The sequence below is a fragment of the Egretta garzetta genome, unplaced genomic scaffold, assembly GCF_000687185.1.
Source record: "Egretta garzetta isolate BGI_Z169 unplaced genomic scaffold, ASM68718v1 scaffold287, whole genome shotgun sequence".
Classification (NCBI taxonomy): Eukaryota; Metazoa; Chordata; class Aves; order Pelecaniformes; family Ardeidae; genus Egretta; species Egretta garzetta.
The window spans coordinates 288,929-307,718 of NW_009260435.1; the positions used below are offsets into that span (position 1 = coordinate 288,929).

Genomic DNA, 18,790 nt, shown 5'->3' on the forward strand with positions numbered 1-18,790 from the left:
GGAGAAGGAGGGAACCTTCCTCCCCATGCTTTTATTTTTGGCACCTCCGTAAAGCACACATTTGCAATGCTGGTCTGAACAGCACGAGAATCACAGCACCTCGGTCCTGCCTGTGCTCCCACCCTCCCTGGTTCTGCTCTTTATCAAGCAGCCTGGCTCCTGCTTGCGGCTGCTCTTTATGATCTTTGCCCCAGGTAAACCCTATCCTTCCACTGCCTTTCCCAGCTCCAGGGAGTGCACGAAGTGATGGTCTAACCCCAGGCCAGACCACTCCTCAGCCCGCGTTCCACCTTGCATGGTTGCATCTTCCCCACGTTAAGTAACCTCAGCCTGCCAATTACCACGCACCTCCTCAGTTATCCCTTTCCCACAGCAGAGGGAGAGGCATTTCCCCCTTTCCAAGAGGCCCAAAGCCCCATGTGTGTCCACGCGATTGCCCCCAGGGATCTGTGCTGTTTGCTGTGAAGTCCACGTCTCCTTCCCTCCACTTTGCAGATGGTGCCAGAGCAGGGGATGAGGCTGCCCCCCCCCCCAGCACTGCCTGCCCTGGCAGACGCCCCTGCAGCACAGCTCTGTGCACACCTTTCCCAGCCACGTCACCCTTGCCAACCTGCATTTTTTTAAACCACCTCCGGGGAGGGATTCAATGTTCAAATTGGGCAGCACCCTCTGGGACTTGAGGGGAAATGGCAAAGAAATGCCCAGAAATGCTTTATGTCCCACTGGGTGTGAATTAAAACTCGTTTTTACCTCCCTCTGCCAAGGGGGTGGGAAGCACAGCTTTCCAGGGCACCCGTTGGAAAGAAATGCACAGGGGACAGCAGTAATTGTGCCAGCTTTGGAGGGAAGCCCCCAGACGTGGGTCGAGAGCGTGTTTCTGCCACGCTGGGACCTCTCGGCATCAATGTGTCCTGCTTCATTCAAGCAAAGTGCAAAGGAATGAGAGCAAACCCCAAAAGCTTGAATTTCCACGACCTCCACACCATGGCCGGATTAGGAACCTGAGCATCTTCTGCATAATTGGGCCAGCAGCCCCTCTAAGCCTGTGCCTCTTTACTGGCCCCCCTCGCCCACCACTGTGTTGCCTTGCCAACAGGTTGGCCAGGACCTTCCCAGGTGACCTCAGCTGGGACACTTTGCCAGGCAGTGCAAGGCAAGGGCTCTGAAGCCCTCTGCTGCTCCCCCAGCAGGTTCCCGAGGAGCCTGGCAGCCCCAGAGTCTTCATGCCGTAAGGAGTAGCTGCTCTGCAAGAAAAGTTGAGGAAAAGAAAGCAAAGCTCCCCCCAGGATCACTCAACCTCTGCAACATGGCACCATGCCAGCCGTAGCTCCCTTGCCCGCCCTGGGGCTCAGTGGGGGTGCTGGAGGGGGCTGATCAGCTGTGGGTGGGTACGGCTGCACCACCCAGCCACCTCTGGAGGCAGGCACCATAAATAAACGCTGGGAGAAATACAAGCTACAGCTGTGACACAGCGGGCTGGCTTCTTGCCCGCGGCCTGGGGAGGTGGGGAGGCAGCATCCCGGAGCACACCGTAGCTCTGTGCAGCAGCCAGCCCTTGGGATCAGCTGCGGCAGAGGTAGGCTTGGTGCGGGGAAGGGGGCATGGGTGTTTCTGCCACCAGTACTGGGACAGTCCCTGCTCCTGGGGGATGATGAGCAGCCCTCTCCTAGCAGGGACGTGCCTTGGTCAAGTGCCATGGCAAAAAACAGGGCTGGCTTCCTAGGCAACATCCCTCCCCATGCAGCAGCATGGCATCACCTCCAGTCAGCTCCTGGGATGGAGGGTTGGCAGGTGGGATCGGCACCCTGCTGCCAGGGACAGGCAGGTTCTCTGTCCCCTCTGGGTTACTCCCATTTCCTTGGACAATGAGGAGTTACCGCCATCTGGGGCTCAGCAAGGAGCAGCCTGATGGGGCACAGCCTGTGTTTGTGCGGTGATTCTCTGAGCATAACACCCACAAGCAGGAGCTAGGCTGTTTGATAAAGAGCTGATCCAGGGAGGATGGGAGCACAGGCAAGAGATCAGGGGTGAGAACAGGCAGAGGAGGGGAGTGAGAGGCCCAGCAACGGGCACACATCCTGCTGTCACATATGAGGACAACCTGAGCATTGCAGCAGGTGCTCCGGTGATGCCAAACCTGCTTTGCTCTGGGATGTACCCTGGGGAGTCGGAGGGCTCCTGCGGGAGACATACGTGGGCACTGGAGGTGCACGAACAGCCATGCCCAGGACAAGCAGCACGCTGGCAAGCAGGCAGGAGGTGCCTCTGTGGAAAAGGCTGGGAGGTGTGCAAGCACGGAGGTGATTTTCCCCCTAATGTCTCTCTGGGCGTTCATTTCCAGCTGTCCTTGTTAGCAGGATGACACTGTGGAACGGTTCCTTCCCCTTTTACCCTGGCGCCAATGTGTGCTTCCCCTTCGACACCACCCAGGCCATTATAGTCTCCGTCTTCCTCTCTATGTTGGCCACTTTCATCATTATCCTGCCAGGGATCCGGGGTAGTGGGGTAGGTGGAGGGGATGGGGGAGCTCAGCCCTCTGGTCCCTGCCCTATGCATCCCACATGACTTCTCCTTCCCAGCCTCAAAAACAGACCTGGGGAGCAAACATGCCCACAGATTCATGGCCAGGGCTCTGGGATCTCTAGTGATCCATGGGGGTGAGCTCCAGCCCAACCTAGCATGTATGCCCATGCTGGAGACACCAAACTCCACCATCCCAACTTGATGAGGCACCCAGATCTGAGCTTGGCTGGATTTCACTGTGAGCAAGCACAAGCGATTTCACAGGAGTGGAAAAACAGGGTGAGGCTCAAAGACCTTGCTCCACCTTCCCCGAAACCCCACTAAAAGAAGGAGGTGTGCACCCTGTGTGCCCCAGCAAGGCTCGTGGGGCAGTGGCCAGCAGAGCCTGCTGTAAGGCCACCACTTGCATGCCTGTTGCGTGCTTGGCTTTGCAGCAGGGCTGGCCGAGAGGCGTCACCAGGGGACACACTGCAAACCCCAGCTGCTGCTTTTTGTCCCCAGCTGTGGCCAGCTGCCAATACAGCCAAACACTGAGGTTTGGGTAAGCGTGGAAATCCCAGCTCAGGACTACTAAAGGGGGCGTTTCCATCCTTCTTCCAAAAAGGGGATGGCACAGCTTTCCCAAATGGGCTGCTTTGACCTTCTTGCTCTGTCTGGATGTCCCTGCTGCCTCCCCCACCCCACAGCAGCCATGTGATGTCTCCCCCTATGCCAGCTGTCTGCAGAGCCTGTAGGGTGGCTCCCCTGGGGGAGGGACAGGCCTGTTGCTCACTGGCATTTCTAAATTATGTGCTTGATGCCAAGGTCCCCATGGCAAAATCTGACTGCGACCTGTCCCCTTCATCTGCTTACCCGGTTCCCGCGGGTGGTGATGGGCCTCTTTATGGGAGCAGCGATCCTTGGTGAGTGCTGGGGACCCGGGCAGGAAGCTCAAGGATGCCCAAGACACAGGCGATGGAGGAGCAAGGCAAGGGAGGGTGGACAGAGCAGCCAAGCACTGAGTCCAGCCCACAGGATGAGTTTATGGGAAAGATCAACACCTGTCTGTGTCTGGGACCTGGCTCCAGCCAGTGGTGGGAGGTGCAAGGACCAATCTGTCTCCCCTCTGAAGGCTGGCAGTTGTATGCACAGACCACCTCCAGGGCAGTCACCGAAAGCCCACTGCCAACTGCCAGGGGACTCAGACAAATTGGCAGGTGCTTAGATGAGGACCAGTGCCTAGACAGTGCCCACACATCAGCCCCATTGCCTCTAGGGCCGGGGACTGTGCAGGGTCTGGAGAGAAAAAAACCCACGTGGGGCTCTCAGGGTCACAGGTCAGGGATGATATTGGGGAAGGACATACAAAGCTCCTGCTCCTTGGGGCTCACAAGCCAGGCCTTGCCCTTGGGATCAGGTAGATGATGCTCAGGCCATGGTGACCACCATGGCAGGTGCTTCCAGCACTATGTGTCTCGCCACCAGGCTATGACTAACCTTTGAAGTCTTCACAGTCATACAGTTCACCAGGGACTGGGAGACCGGCTGGGTGACAGAAAACACCTCCTACAAGTCCTTCAGCCGTGCCTTGGTGAACGTGGACATTGGGCTGCACATTGGCCTGGCAGGGGTGAACATCACACTGGTGGGTGAATGCATATCACAACAGGACGGTATTGGGTGCAACTTTGGCAGCCATACATCTGGGTACTGGGGCTGTGGGCCCTCAAGCCCCCATACTAGGAGGTCTTGGAACTGTCTCCAAGGCTGCAAAAGGTCCTTAGTCTTCATCATCTGGCAGGAAACCCAGTGAATCAGGTCAACGAGACCATCAACTACGACGAGCACTTTGCTTGGAGCTTCAATGCAGACTACAACTGCAGCTATGGTGAAGGCCTGGAGAAGGGGCTGCCCAGCCCCATCCTCTACATGGCGGAGAATTTTACCATGCGAAGCGCCTGCAGTGTGCACAGGCAGTACCGCATATCCAGCTGCTACGCATCCCTCACACTGTGGTAAGTGAGAGCAAGAGGTCAGCCCTTTCTCTGCTCAGTGTGGAGGTGGAAAGAACCAGAGGGAGGTTGATGGAGCCACCCTCTTCTCTGTAAGACTGTGCCAAAGCCTTGGCTGGTCCCTGGCACCCACCCTTCTGCAGAACCAGGGACGTTCACTCATGCTTCCTGGCCTGCCCATATCCCCAGAGTCCTCTTCTGTGTCCTCTGCCCTGATGTGCAAAACTGCAGTTGGAGAAAACTTATTCTTCATTTAAAGGAAAGCAGATGCAGCTGTATGGGTCTTTTGGTGCAAGGTCCTCTCCCGAGCAGGATGTGGAGCCCCGATGAGACCAGCCGTGGGAGGGTTCCCGTTGCATGCCCAAGAGAGCATGAGACCTGCTGGTGGAGACCGGGAAGGACCATCAAGAGGGTGTTCAGAGGCTGTCTTGTGGTGTAAAGCTGAGAGCCCTTCTGTGTGTTGTGATTGTGGAGCCTCAGAGCATCCCCACATGTCTCAGAGGTTGTGGGAAAGGCACTGCAGCGAAGAGTAAGTCTTGCAATTCCCCTTACAGACATAGGCTCCGGGTCCCTGCCCACATCTTCTTTTTTATTTTCAGGAAGAAAAAACTAACCCTGCCCAAACCTTCCTGCTATTGAGGAGTATTTCAAGGCAGGGATGTTGATGTAAACTTATTGTTCGTTATTAATCTTGGAATCAGAAAAATTTGTTAGGCTCCCCTTCCCAGTGAGCTGAACCCAAATCCCACACGCAGGGCAGGGCTGGCAGCTGGGTTCACTCCAGGTGCTGAATCAGACGTCAGCATGGCTTGTTGCACAGTTCTCCAAACAAAGGTCTTCCTTGTTGCCGTTCTTCCTTTGAACAGGGGGGAACTGCTTAGGGGCAGCCAGTTGTGGAGGACCACAAGAGTCAGAGAAAGAGTTAATTTGGAGGAACCTCCAGAGGTTTCTACTCAGCCCCAGAGCAGGGCTGGTGTCAAAGCCACTTCAAGGTGCTCAGGGCTTTGTGATGTTCGACACTGAATGTCCCCAGGCGTGGAGATCCCTCTCCACCACTGTGGGACCCATCCCACAGCTCTACCATACATGCAGTTACAGAATTGTTTGGGCTAGAAGGGACCTCCTTAGGTCTGCTCAGTTTTGTGGTCCTTTCACAGGATGGCCCTTTGCACATGGATCATTTCCATCCTGTTGTTGTCCATGCCTGTCCTGCTCTACGGTGGCTACACGCTCCTGCTCACTGCTGTGCTGATGCTCTTCTCACTGCTCTTCTTCTTCACTGTGAGGAACATCCCAAAGTGCTCCATCCAGTCTGGCCCAGCTTCCTTGAAAACAGGCTATGGTGGATCCTTTGGTTGACATTAGTGACAGGTGAGTGCTCAGCTTTCTCCTGGGGCTTTTGCTCTCCACCCCTGCAGCAACGATGCTCAGTGATGCCCCAACAGCACCTCATCCCTTCTGTCTCTATGGCCAGTCAACAGAAGTTTTGGGGTTGGTTTTTTTTTTTTTTTGAAACAGCATACAAGAGTTTAGGATGGCATCATCAAGACTGGGGGAAAAAGAGCTGAGAAGCCAGGAGATCCAAATGGCCAAAGTTATCTGCATGGAGGTGTGCCCAGAGGAGTGCCATGAAAGTAATGAATCCCAGAGTCAGGGAAAGGCCTGGCCTGGAATGGCCCTGGGGCATCTCTCCCCCAGCCCTTGCCCAGAGGAGGGCTAACCCCAAAGCCATATCAGCCTTGTTCAGTCTGGTCGTGGATGTCCCCACAGCTAGAGATCCCCTCTGCCTTTCAGGACTGCCTCACAGCTGTCCCACTCACGGGCAGCAATTATTTCCTTTTATCAAACTGGAACTTCCCATGTTACAACTGTGCACCTCCAAGAAGAGACTAGCTCTTTTTCAGTAGCAGAAGATGGCAGCTAAGCCTCCTGAAGACTCCTCTTCTTCAGGCTAAACAAGCCCACCTCCTCCAGCTTTTCTCCAGGCATGGTGGGCTCCAGCCCTAGCTTTCTTGGCCATCTGCCATCAGTTCATTGACTTCTATTTTGTACTGGGGAGCCCAAACCGATGGCAGAGTCCAGATGGGGAGAGGGAAATAACACCTCCCCTTGACCTCCTGGGTGATGCCACATGCTGTTGGCCTCCAACCCCAGATCTGGGGCTGGATGGGGATGGGACACAGCAAGGAGGAGGTGCTAACGTGTCTCCCCATGCTGTGCATTGCAGGGCTGCTGTGCCTGCTGCTGGGGCTTGGTGTCATCATCCTGAACTCCATGAAGCCAGAGAAGCTGAAGCTTGTCTTTAACCTGGATGAGGGAAAGGGAGAAGAAGAGAAGGTGTGGGACAAGTCCTACCTGCCAGCCGAGACCAGCTCCTTGGCGCAGGACGTGCTGATGGTCCCCCTGGGTCAGCTTTGCAAGGTGACAGCCACCCATCTGTAAGGCACAGGGGGGAGGCAGGGCAAAGCCCGAGGACACCCCTCCTGAATTCATGCTCAGGTCCAACCCCCTCAGGAGCCAGGTGGGAAGAGACACGGCAAGAGCCAGGTGACAAGGATATCCAAGTCTGGAAAGGTGCCTCAAACGTGTCAGTTTTCCCCCTTTTTTTGCTGTTGTTGTACTCACCAGCAGCTAGAAGAGCTTTTGGGATGGGGAGAACCCATGCCCCATCCCTGGCTGTCCAGTTGCAGGCACCAGGCTACTGCCCTTCTCCTTAGTCCCTCCCCAACAAACCCTACAAGTCCTCCCTAAGATGCAGAGACTAAACCAGAACAAACTGGAGAGAAACCAAATAAATGCAGAAGCATGGATATGAACCAAAGCAGAGCCCCCCCCGACAGCACCTCCACCCCAAGGACCTCTGAAAAGTCCCCTCTGCCCAGGGATGCTCTTCCAATCAGCGGTCAGGAGGAGCGAGCAGAGCTGCGGTCACCAGGGTGCCCTGTATCCAGCACCTCCTCCTGGTCATGGGTGAAGAGCATGTTGGCAAGGAGGCCCACGACTGTTGGAGGTACCAGACCTTGGAGACATCCTGGATTTCAGACCCATCCTGGCAGCCCACAGCTTGGGTTCGGTGTGGGTCTGGGATGAATGGATGAATGGGCTGTACATTGGGCTGGAAACACCGTGGTTAGGGGGCTGGTTGGTTGGCCCCTGCTTCTTGCAGCGCTCATGAACACCCTAAAACCACAGCCACCAGCCTATGAGTTCTGGGTGCTCTCACAGCCCTCTGAAAGGAAGGCAAAATGTTTTGGTGGGAGGGAAGCAGAGGAAGAGATGGGAATGGCGGTGCACCAGGGAGCGGCTGTAGTCAATTATCAAGAGGTGAGCATCACACCCAATCTGGGAGGGTTGGTTTCCTCCTGCTCAGCAGTGGACATACAGGTGGTGTGGAGCATGTGATGCTGAAGTCCTGCACACCCAAGATGGATGCAGCCGCCTGCTCCCCACTGCCCACACTGAGCAGGTACCGTGCCCACCTGGGGAGCATGGGGAGGGAGCACGTTTCAGGTTTTCGCTCCTTTAACTCTGCAGGTTTTGCAACATTGTTTTTTTCTGTTTTGTGCTCAGTTATTTCCCCCTCTATTGCAATTAAATAATTTGGACCTGTTTTTTCTCTTGTCTGTTGTGCCCCTGTGAGGGCTGGCAGGCTGGGGAAGCTCCGTTGCTGTGACATGGTCTGCTGGTTTTGGCCGGGATAATTAATTTTCTTCATAGCACCTGGTATGGGGCTGTGTTTGGGATTGTGCTGAAAACAGCGTTGATCACCCCGGCATGTGTTTGCTCCTGCTCAAGGCCTTTTCTGCTCCTCACCCCACCCCACCAGCGAGTAGCTGAGAGGGCACAAGAAGCTGGGAGGGGGCATGGCCAGGACAGCTGACCCCAACTGACCCCAGGGGTACCCCACACCGTATGGCATCATGTTCAGCAATAAAAAGCTGGGGGAAGAAGAAAGAAGGGGGGGATGTTGGCAGTGATGGCGTTTGTCTGCCCAAGTCACCATTAGGCGAGATGGAGCCTGGATGTCCTGGGGGTGGCTGAGCACCCGCCTGCCCATGGGAAGCAGGGAATGAATCCCTTGCTTTGCTTTGCTTGTGCACGCGGCTTTTGCTCTCCCTATTAAACCGTCTTTACCTCAGCGCACAAGTTTCTCACTTTTACCCTTCTGATTCCCTCCCCCATCCCACCGAGGGGGAGTGAGCAGCTGTGTGAAGCTGGGGTTGGCACATGGCAGCCATAGGGAAGAAGGCAAAGGCAGAGCCCTTTTGTGGTCCAAAATGGGGCACCTGACCACAGTTATTCGGCACAGGGCAATAAAGGCAAGTCAACATGCAGTAAATAGGACATCAGAGCACACCCAGGCAAACGAGCAGGGGGATACAGGAGGACTTTAGCTCCTGGAGTGACCCTGGGCATGTGGAAGGTCTGATGGGAGCAACGCCCAGCCCAGCAGAGAAGTTTGCAGAGGGAGCATGATGGGACAGGCTCTCTGGAGGGGGCATCCTCAGACTTGGCGTCCTGTCCCACCCCACTGCAGATGGAAGAGCCTGCAGTGAGGACCTAGACGACCCAATAGGCGTTTTAAAACATGTTGGAGCTGAACTCCTTGGGCTTGGGAGACCTCAGCTAGGATGTTCTACCAGGAGATGCTTCAGCTTACATACGTGACTAGATCCAAGGTGAAACAAACCCCTTTTATTTATTGAACTGAAATTCAGCCCCCTTAAACCTCTGCCTTTCCCTGGCATGCTCCCCCTTGCAGCCCAGCCTGGGGGGCAGGGGAGTGGGCAGCTCTGCTGGATGTCATGGTGGCTGCACGCCCTGGTGCAATGAGTGCTTCCAGGCATGGGGACCACGGCCCTTGCGGAGCCCCAGGCTGTGCTCTCCGAGTTGCTTACGGTGTTCGCTCTGTTGCTGGCACTGACTCTCTGGTTAGATACCAGATTCCCTGGACAGTGTGGGGCCGGAAGCAGCCTGGGCCAAGAGCCAGGGATTTAATGACAACTATTTTACATCTCATTGTCCAACAACGGCTCAGTCCAGCCGGGGAACTGAGCTGGGAGCTGTGGCAGACAGAGGAGGTAGGACCTGCAGCAGCACAGCTGGAGGGCCATACAGCCACAGCCTTTAGGGAGCATGTGAAGAAGCTGCTATGACAACACATGAGGCAAAATACTCATCCCTGAGCAATGGACCTCATGTGTGCACCTCCCCAAGGTGGCAAGAGAAGGAGCTCTCTACCTGCAAATCTCCTTGCACGTGGCCAGCCCCCGCGATGCAGCCAGCCCCTGTTGTCCTGATCCCCTGCTCTGCATGAGACACAATGTACGAAGGGGTCTTTGCATCTCCCATCATGTCATGGCCACTGCTCAGCTGGCCCCATGCAAGCCCTGCTGCAGAAATCCCGTCTGTCCTGCGTTTGCTAGGAAGTGGGCAAGGCACACAGGTTGGGTGCCTTCGTGCTTCAAACAGATCAGATTTTGCTTATGTTTTGTTTATTTGGGTTGGTGCCCCTGCAGGTCTGATGCAACAGGCCAAAGCTTTTCTTCTGGTGAGGATGCTATTGGGGGGGGAATCGTGCCTAAAAGCAGGAGATGAGGCTAGAAAGTGCCAGATGCGGTAGCAGAAAGGATGGGAAACCGCCCCCTCCTTCCCCCCCCCCAAGCCTCCTGTGCTTTCAGGGCATGGGTTCTGTCCCGCACCAGCCCCCATAAGTTGTGGTTGGTTCTAAATCTTCCCATGATGCCCCCAGACCTGATGTGTCTGGACATAAGAAAGATTCGAGAAAGGATCTTCCTTTACCTCGAACTTAACTCCTGCCACTCGGCAAGTTAAAGTCCTTTTTGAAGGTCTCCTACATCCCCTGCTCCCCACCACAAGGGTTTGTCAAGGGTTCCCCTTGGCATGTGCCAACGAGCCCTATCCTTCCTTGGGGGGACCTCTGCCACGGCAGCTTCCCCCATGGGAAGGGTGCGTCTGCTGGGGGCTCGAGCCAGCCCTGCAAAATGCCCAAAGTGTTTCAAAGGACCAGGTTTTTAATAAAGTTTTATTGAAAAGAATAATTCTTGCCCTTAACCACATTTATGCAACACAAATATCCTGGGAGAGAAAGAAGTAACTTAAGAGCAAGGGTCTTCTCTCGGGAAGAAAAGAGCCAAAATACTAGAATGATGTCCTTTACAATTAATTGGCCTGGAGCTGCCCAGGTCTCCAGCATTCAGGTACGGCGACCAACTCATGCCAGCCCGTGGAGACTTCATCAGGTCGGGGGGTTTGGTGCCAGAGCCCATTTTCTCTTTGTAACCACGCAGCCTGATGCACTTCGCTTCTCATCTTGGCTGAGCCTGGCTCCTGGCCTCGGGCTTGCGTTCCGTGGCGAGCCCAGCCAGCCCAAGCGCATTCCAGCTGGATGGGGGAAACTTCATTCTTACCTCTCCTTCCTCTCCTGCAGCACCTTTTTGGCCCGTGCTAGGTTAAAAGTCTTGTCTAAAAAAGCTCAAGTTTGAAAGTGAAAATAACCACATCACCACATTCCCCCCCCCCGGCCAACTCCATCACATGGTTACCTAGTCTTTATTTTTGGAGCAGCTTTTTCCCTCTAGCCCACGCAGCATCCAGCCGGGCAAAGTTTGGGGCTGTGCTTGGCTTTGCGAGGTACGCCCAAAGGTCTACACTAAATGTCAGTGCTTGAGAAAGAAACGAGACGGTTTAATCACCAGCTTTTGGAGTCGCGGGCGCTCGCCTGTGAGAAATCTCACCAGTGAGCCTAATTTCTAGTGTAGGAACAGGCCGTTGCACCAAGCTGTGCTGGGGCATGGAGCGGGAGGGATGCTTCTCCCGGGATCCCCTGGTGAGCACGCAGCTCAAGCCGCTGGAGCTGTGAGCTGCTCCAATTGCAGCCCGCCGGCTCTCTGCAAAGCCTGCCCTTTTTCAGAGGGCATGGTTGGAGGGATACGGCCTGCAAAGGTGCTTCTCAGCAAGTACGCATCCCAGCATGGGCTCGTGCACTCTTCAAAGGCAGTTGGATGGGGAAATGGGTCTCTGGGGCATCAAGAAGGGTTTGTGCTTTGCCCTTTCAGGCACTCCTTCAGGGAAGAAGTGTGAAAAGCTTTCTTCTAGATGCCGTTGGGGTTGAGTTTGGAAGGCTGAGGAGAAGGCAGCCCTTTGTTCACAAAATGAGGGTTGACAAACACTTCAGTCATCTCCTGGTACTCCTCTACTTTGTCCTCATGGAGATCAAAGAAAGTTTTCAGGAGGTCCAGGTTTACGTAGTGCAATGCGACAACAGTGCTCCCAGCCACAAAACAGAGCAAGCCTGGAAGACAACGTGTTCTCTGAGAGCGTTCCCGCAAACACCAGAACTCTGCCCGCCCTGCACCCCTCCTGTGATGGCCCCCTGCCAGGGGACAATGCCACCTCTTAGGGAAGGTGGCCTTCTAGTCCATGAGGTGGCTTCAGCTGCTGCGCTGAGCATCTTAAAACCCAGGCATGGGTCTTAAAACTCAGGCAAGTGATCCCCATCCCATTATTGCAACTCAGGGACTAAAAATCCCTCCACCACCCTCCTCCCCTTTCTGCCAGCCCTCCCCACATCTCTGCCAGGATTTGCTTTGCCAAGGCACAGGCTGGGGCTCTGGTGGGCTGCACCCCCCGAGCTCTCCCAGCTGCACTTCTGGGGGGAAAGCCCTGGGGCTCCTGCACACCCAGTGGGATAAGGTGGTGCGCCCTGACGTAGCTTGGTCTCCTTACCAATCACTAGCGTGAGCCAGAAAGATCCCCCATAGCCTGTGTGCAGGACTGCAGTCCCAAACTGGATCGGGCATATCAAGGAGTTTCTCACAGTGGAGAACGAGAGCAACGAAAAGATCATGAAGGCCCCTGTGACCAGCATCATGTAGCCTCCATAGACCAGGACAGGCATGGAGAAGAGCATGTTGGAGATGAGCCAAGTGCAAAAGGCCACCCTGGAGACAAGAGAAGACCAGCGGATGAGTTGTGCAAGTGCCAATGGACTAGGATGTTCTATATGAGGATTTCCATGTGGGAGGAGGAATCTGGGGTCCAGGTTGCATTGCATGAGGCCAAGAAGCTCTGTGGGCAGGCTGGAGTGGCCCCTGGCCTCCCAGGCTGAGCAGGCAGATGCACTGTGCTCACACTGCTACGTCCAGGAGGCAGAAGCCCCGGTTTCCTCTTCCCACTGCTCAGCCCACTGACTGTACCGGCCTCAAGGAGGCCAGGGCGGCCCACTCAGCGTATCTAGAGTATCTCAGCTCCCTGCTCTCCCACGGGTGGGGCGGTGCAGACCATAGGGAGCAGCACACAGGACTGGGATAATTGCAGAAGCAGGTAAAATCATTTGTAGCAGCTCTGAACATGTCTCAGGAGCTGGGTGATGGGACTGGGAGCTCTTGCTCCATTAGACCACTGTGCCCCTCTCCTGGCTCCTGCACCCCTGCTCTCAAACCCAGCACAAGGGGAACAGCGCTGCAATGGTCCTTGCCCTCCACAACCCATGGTAGAGGGGGCATCTCCTGACAGCCATAGACCAGCTCTCCTTCAGCCCAGAAGAGCAGTAATGTGTCACTGCACAGCAGATCCAGCTAAAAAGGCAAGATCAACCCCTCAATAACAGCATCATCAGCTTCTCCTCATCTGGTCCCACTCCCAAACATTAAAAACCCTCACAAATAGGGATGGGGGAATCCTGCACATGCCCATGGGCCTCTCTGGGCTGCCCAAGGACAGCAGCTCCAACTCTCTCCATGGGGATGGACCCCTGCCATCACCACACCACATCACGGCGGGGATCTGTACCACATTCCTCTCTCCTGTGCCCAGCCCTGGTGAAGTTGACCAGCAGAGAGAACCAGGACCATCCCCCTTATCTGATCACCCCAAGGTGCCTACAGGGCCACTGGTTTGGCTGCAGACCTTGCAGAGGCCCCTCCAAACACACGGCTTTCCTCCAGGGAATGGCAGCAGAGCCTTTCCCATGTCCTTGTGTCTCCCCTGCCTGCACCAGGAGAGAAAGGCTCACCAGAGAGTGGCCGACGCGTAGTGGCTGGAGATGCGGTACTGCCTGTGCATGCTGCAGGGACTCTGAGTGGTGAACTTCTCTGCCACGTAGAGGATGGGGCTGGGCAGACCCCTCTCCAGCCCTTCACTGTAACTGTGGTCGTAGTTAGCACTGAAGCTCCAGGCAAAGTGCTCGTTGTAGTTGATGGTCTCATTGACCTGGTTCACCGGGTTTCCTGCCAGAGGGAGAAGACTGAGGTCCTGCTGTATCCCTGTAGCCTGGGCACTGCCAGCCAGGAGCAGAGGCACAGCAGAGTCCCAGGAGCCTCCACGCAGACCAAGGCCACCCCCAGAGCACTTGGAGACTTCCTGGGGCTGTGGCCGCTCCAGAGCTGCAGACCGGGATCTCAGACTCACCCATGAGCGTGACATTCACCCCTGCCAAGCCAACGTGCAAACCAATGTCTGCATTCACCAGGGCACGGCTGAAGGACTTGTACGAGGTGTTTGCCTTCACCCAGCCAGTCTCCCAGTCGCCCGTGAACTGGACAGCTGCCAGGAAAAGTAAAACTGGGGTTAAAGAGGGGCCAGTCTCGGGCTTTGCTGTGCTCAAGATGGGGATCACAGGCGAGGACGAATGGTGGGGTTCCCACCAGGCACAGCAAGGGAGTTTAAGGAGGGCAGAAACACTGACTCAGCCACCAGGACGTGCCTCAACGAGCTCCCACACCCTGAAGGACCTCATGTCCTCCCCTCGCTGAGCATCCACTCCCTCACTCGGAGAGCAGAGGAGCCAAGATCCCCAGTGATGAACGCCATGACCTGATTCCTCCTTGGACATCCCCTCCAGGACTTCCCTGCAAGCTCCCCACCACGGTGAGCACCGCAGCCCCTGGGGGCTGGGCTGGGAAATGAGCCCATGCCTCAGCCTCCAGAAGAGGAATGAGATTCATTGCCAAATGTTAAGCTCCCTAGATCCCACTGTTAGTGAATAGTGAAGATCTCCATCAAATGGAGGTGGTGGAGGGGGGTGGCAGGTGCCATCGCAGCTCTGCCAGCCATTTCAGCCAGGGGAAAAGTTTGAAACGTTTCAGGTATTTCATGGTTTTTTGGAACAAAGCATCCTTTTCTGAAACACTTTCACTTTGTGGTAGGCTTAATTTTTGGGCATTGAGGTGAGCTGAAAGTGAAGGAGAGGAACAACCTCAGGCCGAACAAGATGTTTTAAACCTGCCCAAGAGTAAGTTCAGCTGCTGAATCAACTTGTGAGGGCACTGATCCAGTAGCAGCTCTACAGGGATATTTTCTAGGTGCAGGGTTGAGTGTGCTCTGCTGCTGCCAGACAGAAATGCTGACGCTGGCTTTAGAACAATTAATTCCTCCTGTCTGCCCAAGCAACGCCTGGCTGCATCCTTGCAAGGAGAGCAGCACTGGATGGCTCTCCAGGGCTGAGCTGGTGACGGCTGCCCTCCACCCCTCTGCCATCTCCACCCTGGCACCATGTTCCTGGGCAGCTCTGGTGGCATCTCCCAGCTCCTGGACATCCCCAGGCAGAGGGTGACCACTGCATGCCCGATGTCACTGGCAGAGTCCCACAGCTGATCCCAGCCTGGATATCTACTTCTGTCGCCTGGTCGAATCGGGGGTTGAGTCATTTAGGTTGTGCTTAATCATCCCTCCCCAAGCAGCCTTGTAATCCACCCTGTCCTTCGCAGCAGGAGTTTCTTTGATTTAGGGTCAGGGCTGGTTGTTCTCCCCATCTGGCGCCTTCTATCCCCTCAGTACATCTTTCTCTGACATGTCCTGTCACCCTGTCCGAGTTGGAAATCCCACGGCCTGGTTTCCACCACCAGTCCCATCTATTACAGAAGATTTCCTGGTTTCTACTCAATCAAATCCTCTCCTGCATCTCCTCCTGCCTTGCCCCTTGGAAGGTCTTTGCCTCCCCCCCCGCCCCCTGCTTTTGCCCTGCCCGTGTTTTGTTTCAGCCTGCTCTCTCCACATCACTTCAAGGCTCCTATCACCCTCCAAACGTGCCTGGCCACAGCCCGAGCTGCTTGGCTGTGCTCCCGCTGTGCAGCCCACCGGAGCTGGGCTGTTCAACCTCCCTGGTGCAGTTACAGCCAGCAAAGCTGCCTCCAGGTGCTCTCAGTCACCATGTTTGGGATGGGGAAGCCCTTTTGGGAAACTGTGTGACTGCTCTGCAGAGCAGGGGTCGGGCAGACCCTGCAGCCAGCCCTGGCCAGGCCACAGCTGTGGCCACCAGCTCGCATTTCTCAGACACAGAGCCTGCCCCGGGGTTTAATCCTACCCCCAGACCCACCGTTCAAGGGCCGTGCAGCACTTACCAACGATCACCACTCCCACAAGGAGGCTGAGGAGGACCCGGAGCGTCCAGTACAGTCTCTGTGGGGAGAGAGGTGGGACATGAGGCAGGGAGAAACAGCCCTGGCTGTCCTCCCACCTTGCCCCACACCACCTGGGAGTGTGCCGGCACCCAAAATGTGGGGAGCAGATGCTTATCCCCAGGGAGAGGGGTGACGCACTGCCCGTCCACGGATGCCCGGGATGATGAGCAGGAAGCTGCAGGCAAACGTTAGGAAGACCACGATCACTATGATGGTGCTGATGTCAAACACGAAGGCCTTCCTCTGCTGTGGGTAGAAGGGGTAGACGCCATCAAAGAGAGTCATCTTACACCTCCGGCAGCCTGTGGGAGAGAGGTGGTGACAGCAGGGAGCCTGCACTGCTCTGCCCGGCCGCCTCGAGCTCACAGTGGCCAGCCCCAGCTCAGATCTGGAATAACCAGCTGTGGGAAGTCCACCTCAGAACTCCCCAAGAGCGACAAGGAAATGTGGTGCTGCAAGGAAACAGGCAGGGCGGAATCCTCCCTGGCAGGGAAACGCACCACCCAAAAGCCCTCAGTGGAGGACAGAAGGTGCCTGGGGCAGGGCTCCATGAGCCATGAGGGTTTGTCCCTGTCAAGCAGCTCCTGCCCGGACAAAGTTGGGTTTTTCCCTCCAGCAGATGCAGCCAGGGCTTTCCACTTTGTGGCATGCCCTTAGAGGAAGTCCATGAGCCGGCGACCACCGGCAGATGCAGCCTTCCTCCAACATGACAAGGAACCGCCAAGAACATCGATTTTGCAAGTAGCAAAATTATCCCCAGCCAGCGGCCACCATGGCCAAGCAGGACAAAGCCCACCACCACCATTTCCACCCCTCTCCATGAAGTGGCTTTTCCCCAGGAGCTGCAAAATGCAGCTGGGGGAGCGATGACTGTTCCTGCGCTTGGTCCCTAGAGTTGGGATGCGGCTCCAAGGAGCATGCAAGCATCAGGAGCACATCTCAGGGCTAAAGGAAACCAAGTTACATGCAATTGAGTGGCAGGCAGAGTGTGTCATTCCCACAGACAGCTCTGAACTCCCACTGACGTTTTCGTTCCAGCGATTACAGAGCTTTCCCCCATTCCTGGGTTCGACCTTCTCTACCAAAACTGATTGCATGCTTAGTCCTTTTATTTTGCTTATTTAATAGCATCTCTGCTTTTCACTGCCCTGGGAATTCTTCTCAAGCCAGGGAATACCAGCGCTCTTATGACTCACGAACAAATACAATTTCATTCTGTTCCTGCATGGAGGAGTTGATTTTATTCGCATTTTCTGAAAACACCATTAATTGTATTTTTAGGTAAGAGCCAACCCAGAGCAATTCAGCCACAAAAAAACCCAGCAGGTCCCAAATCCCTATGAGTGGGTGGGGATTGCAATAAATATCATAAAACAATTTACCTGGGCAGCCGAAGTCACTTTTCAATGCATAAAGCAATATTCAGTTTCAGAATAATTCTCTGTCCAGTAACCCAGATAATTACAGCCAACAGCCTAGCGGGAACTGGGTTTTCACAACTGGCTCACAACAGATCTAGACCTGGCCTGATCTCAACTCTTCCCCAGGCTAACAAAGCTATTACGCGTGCCTACAGGTGTAGTTTGGGGCTACGCTGCTGTAACTGTTTGGGGCTATTTCCCTGGCAAGCCCATCCCAGAGAAGGGCAGCCCTCAAGCACCATCCCTGCTGTGATTACCTGGCAAGCAGGAGCTGTAACTGAGTCCCGATGTTACAATGTCAGACGGACGTCCAGCTTCAGGGTCCCCAGCCCAGCAACTGTGCCCAACAACCGTCCGAGCAGCTGTAAGAAGAAATAAACAAACGCTTTAGCCTAGGACACATTAAATCTTGATTGCTTGAATCCACTGGTTCCATCACATCTTTGCCCAGATTTCCTATGAGATGCGATGAGGGAAGAAATGATTTCCAAGCCTGTGTCCACCAAAAAACAATTATTTGCAGCTTAAAACAGATGAACAATGCATAACAATTGAAAAACCAGAACGTAACATGGAAAATGGTGCCTTTTAAAACCCAAAGTTAACTTCCAAACACTGTCAGTGGATGTTTGCATTTCCTCTACACTCTGCGACTTCTGGGAATAGTTTTATAGAGAATTTCCAGGGCAACAGCTCTTCCCATTACTGTCCACCCAATCTTTCTCACTTGATTATCCTGCACAGGCGGCCAGCCCCTTGGCATTTCTGCAGCTTTGAAGTGGAAAACTGGTGCCTCTAGCTCAGGGCAGGAGAAACTGAGGTTGTTGCACCTTGGAAGCATGGCTGTGGCCTTAGAGCCCCTGTGCTCTCTGTCACTGTGTACGGAGAGGGAAAAGACTGGAGACATCTTCAAGGAAAGATCAGTAATTTAGCAGAAATGGACAACTCATCTTTTGTTTAAAATATTCTGGACTGGCAGGGGAGAAGGGCAAAGAAGGCCCAAACCCCAGCAGTTTCTGCTTACAGAAACCCCATTTTCCTGCCCCAGAACGAATCGAGTTGGAAGGTCCCTTTTGGAAGCGCCCAGCCAAAACCTCTTCACAGCAAAGCCAACAGCAATCCCAGATCAGGTTGCTCAGGGCTGCAGATTGGTATTTTCCATTGAAACAAGGGAAAATCCTGTCCCCTGGAAACTGAATATTCAGAGCTGCAATTCAGGGATGGGGGGGAAACCCCCTGGCTTTTCCTGCCTCTGTGACAGGGTCAAATCGGGACAGGAAAATCTGCCCGGTTAACTCAGGATGGGGATTCATCCTCTCCTCCCCACCCTTGCCTAGCCGGGACCCCTTGAGCAGGTTAGGCAGCGTCCGGGGAGGGCTCCCCGGAGCGCGCGAAGGGCCGGGGCGGCAGCGGGGCGCCACGCCGGGGGGCG

At 55.1% G+C, this 18,790-nt stretch overlaps 2 protein-coding genes across 2 annotated transcripts; one reads left to right on the forward strand and one right to left on the reverse strand.

Annotated features, from left to right (window-relative positions):
* The first annotated feature begins 2,358 nt into the window (after positions 1 to 2,358).
* Positions 2,359 to 6,956, forward strand: LOC104130685 (dual oxidase maturation factor 1-like). Its single transcript, XM_009643754.1, is given in 8 exon segments — positions 2,359 to 2,497; positions 3,025 to 3,064; positions 3,328 to 3,425; positions 4,017 to 4,151; positions 4,304 to 4,517; positions 5,672 to 5,862; positions 5,865 to 5,885; positions 6,742 to 6,956. Coding segments are annotated over 8 exon segments (1,053 nt in total).
* A 4,673-nt stretch (positions 6,957 to 11,629) lies between these two features.
* Positions 11,630 to 16,222, reverse strand: LOC104130686 (dual oxidase maturation factor 1). Its single transcript, XM_009643755.1, has 6 exons — positions 16,076 to 16,222; positions 15,878 to 15,935; positions 13,947 to 14,081; positions 13,552 to 13,765; positions 12,264 to 12,478; positions 11,630 to 11,829 (listed from the first exon to the last, which is right to left on the reverse strand). Exons 1-6 carry the CDS (start codon positions 16,220 to 16,222, stop codon positions 11,630 to 11,632), a joined length of 969 nt encoding a protein of 322 aa, XP_009642050.1.
* Between the last annotated feature and the right edge of the window lie 2,568 nt (positions 16,223 to 18,790).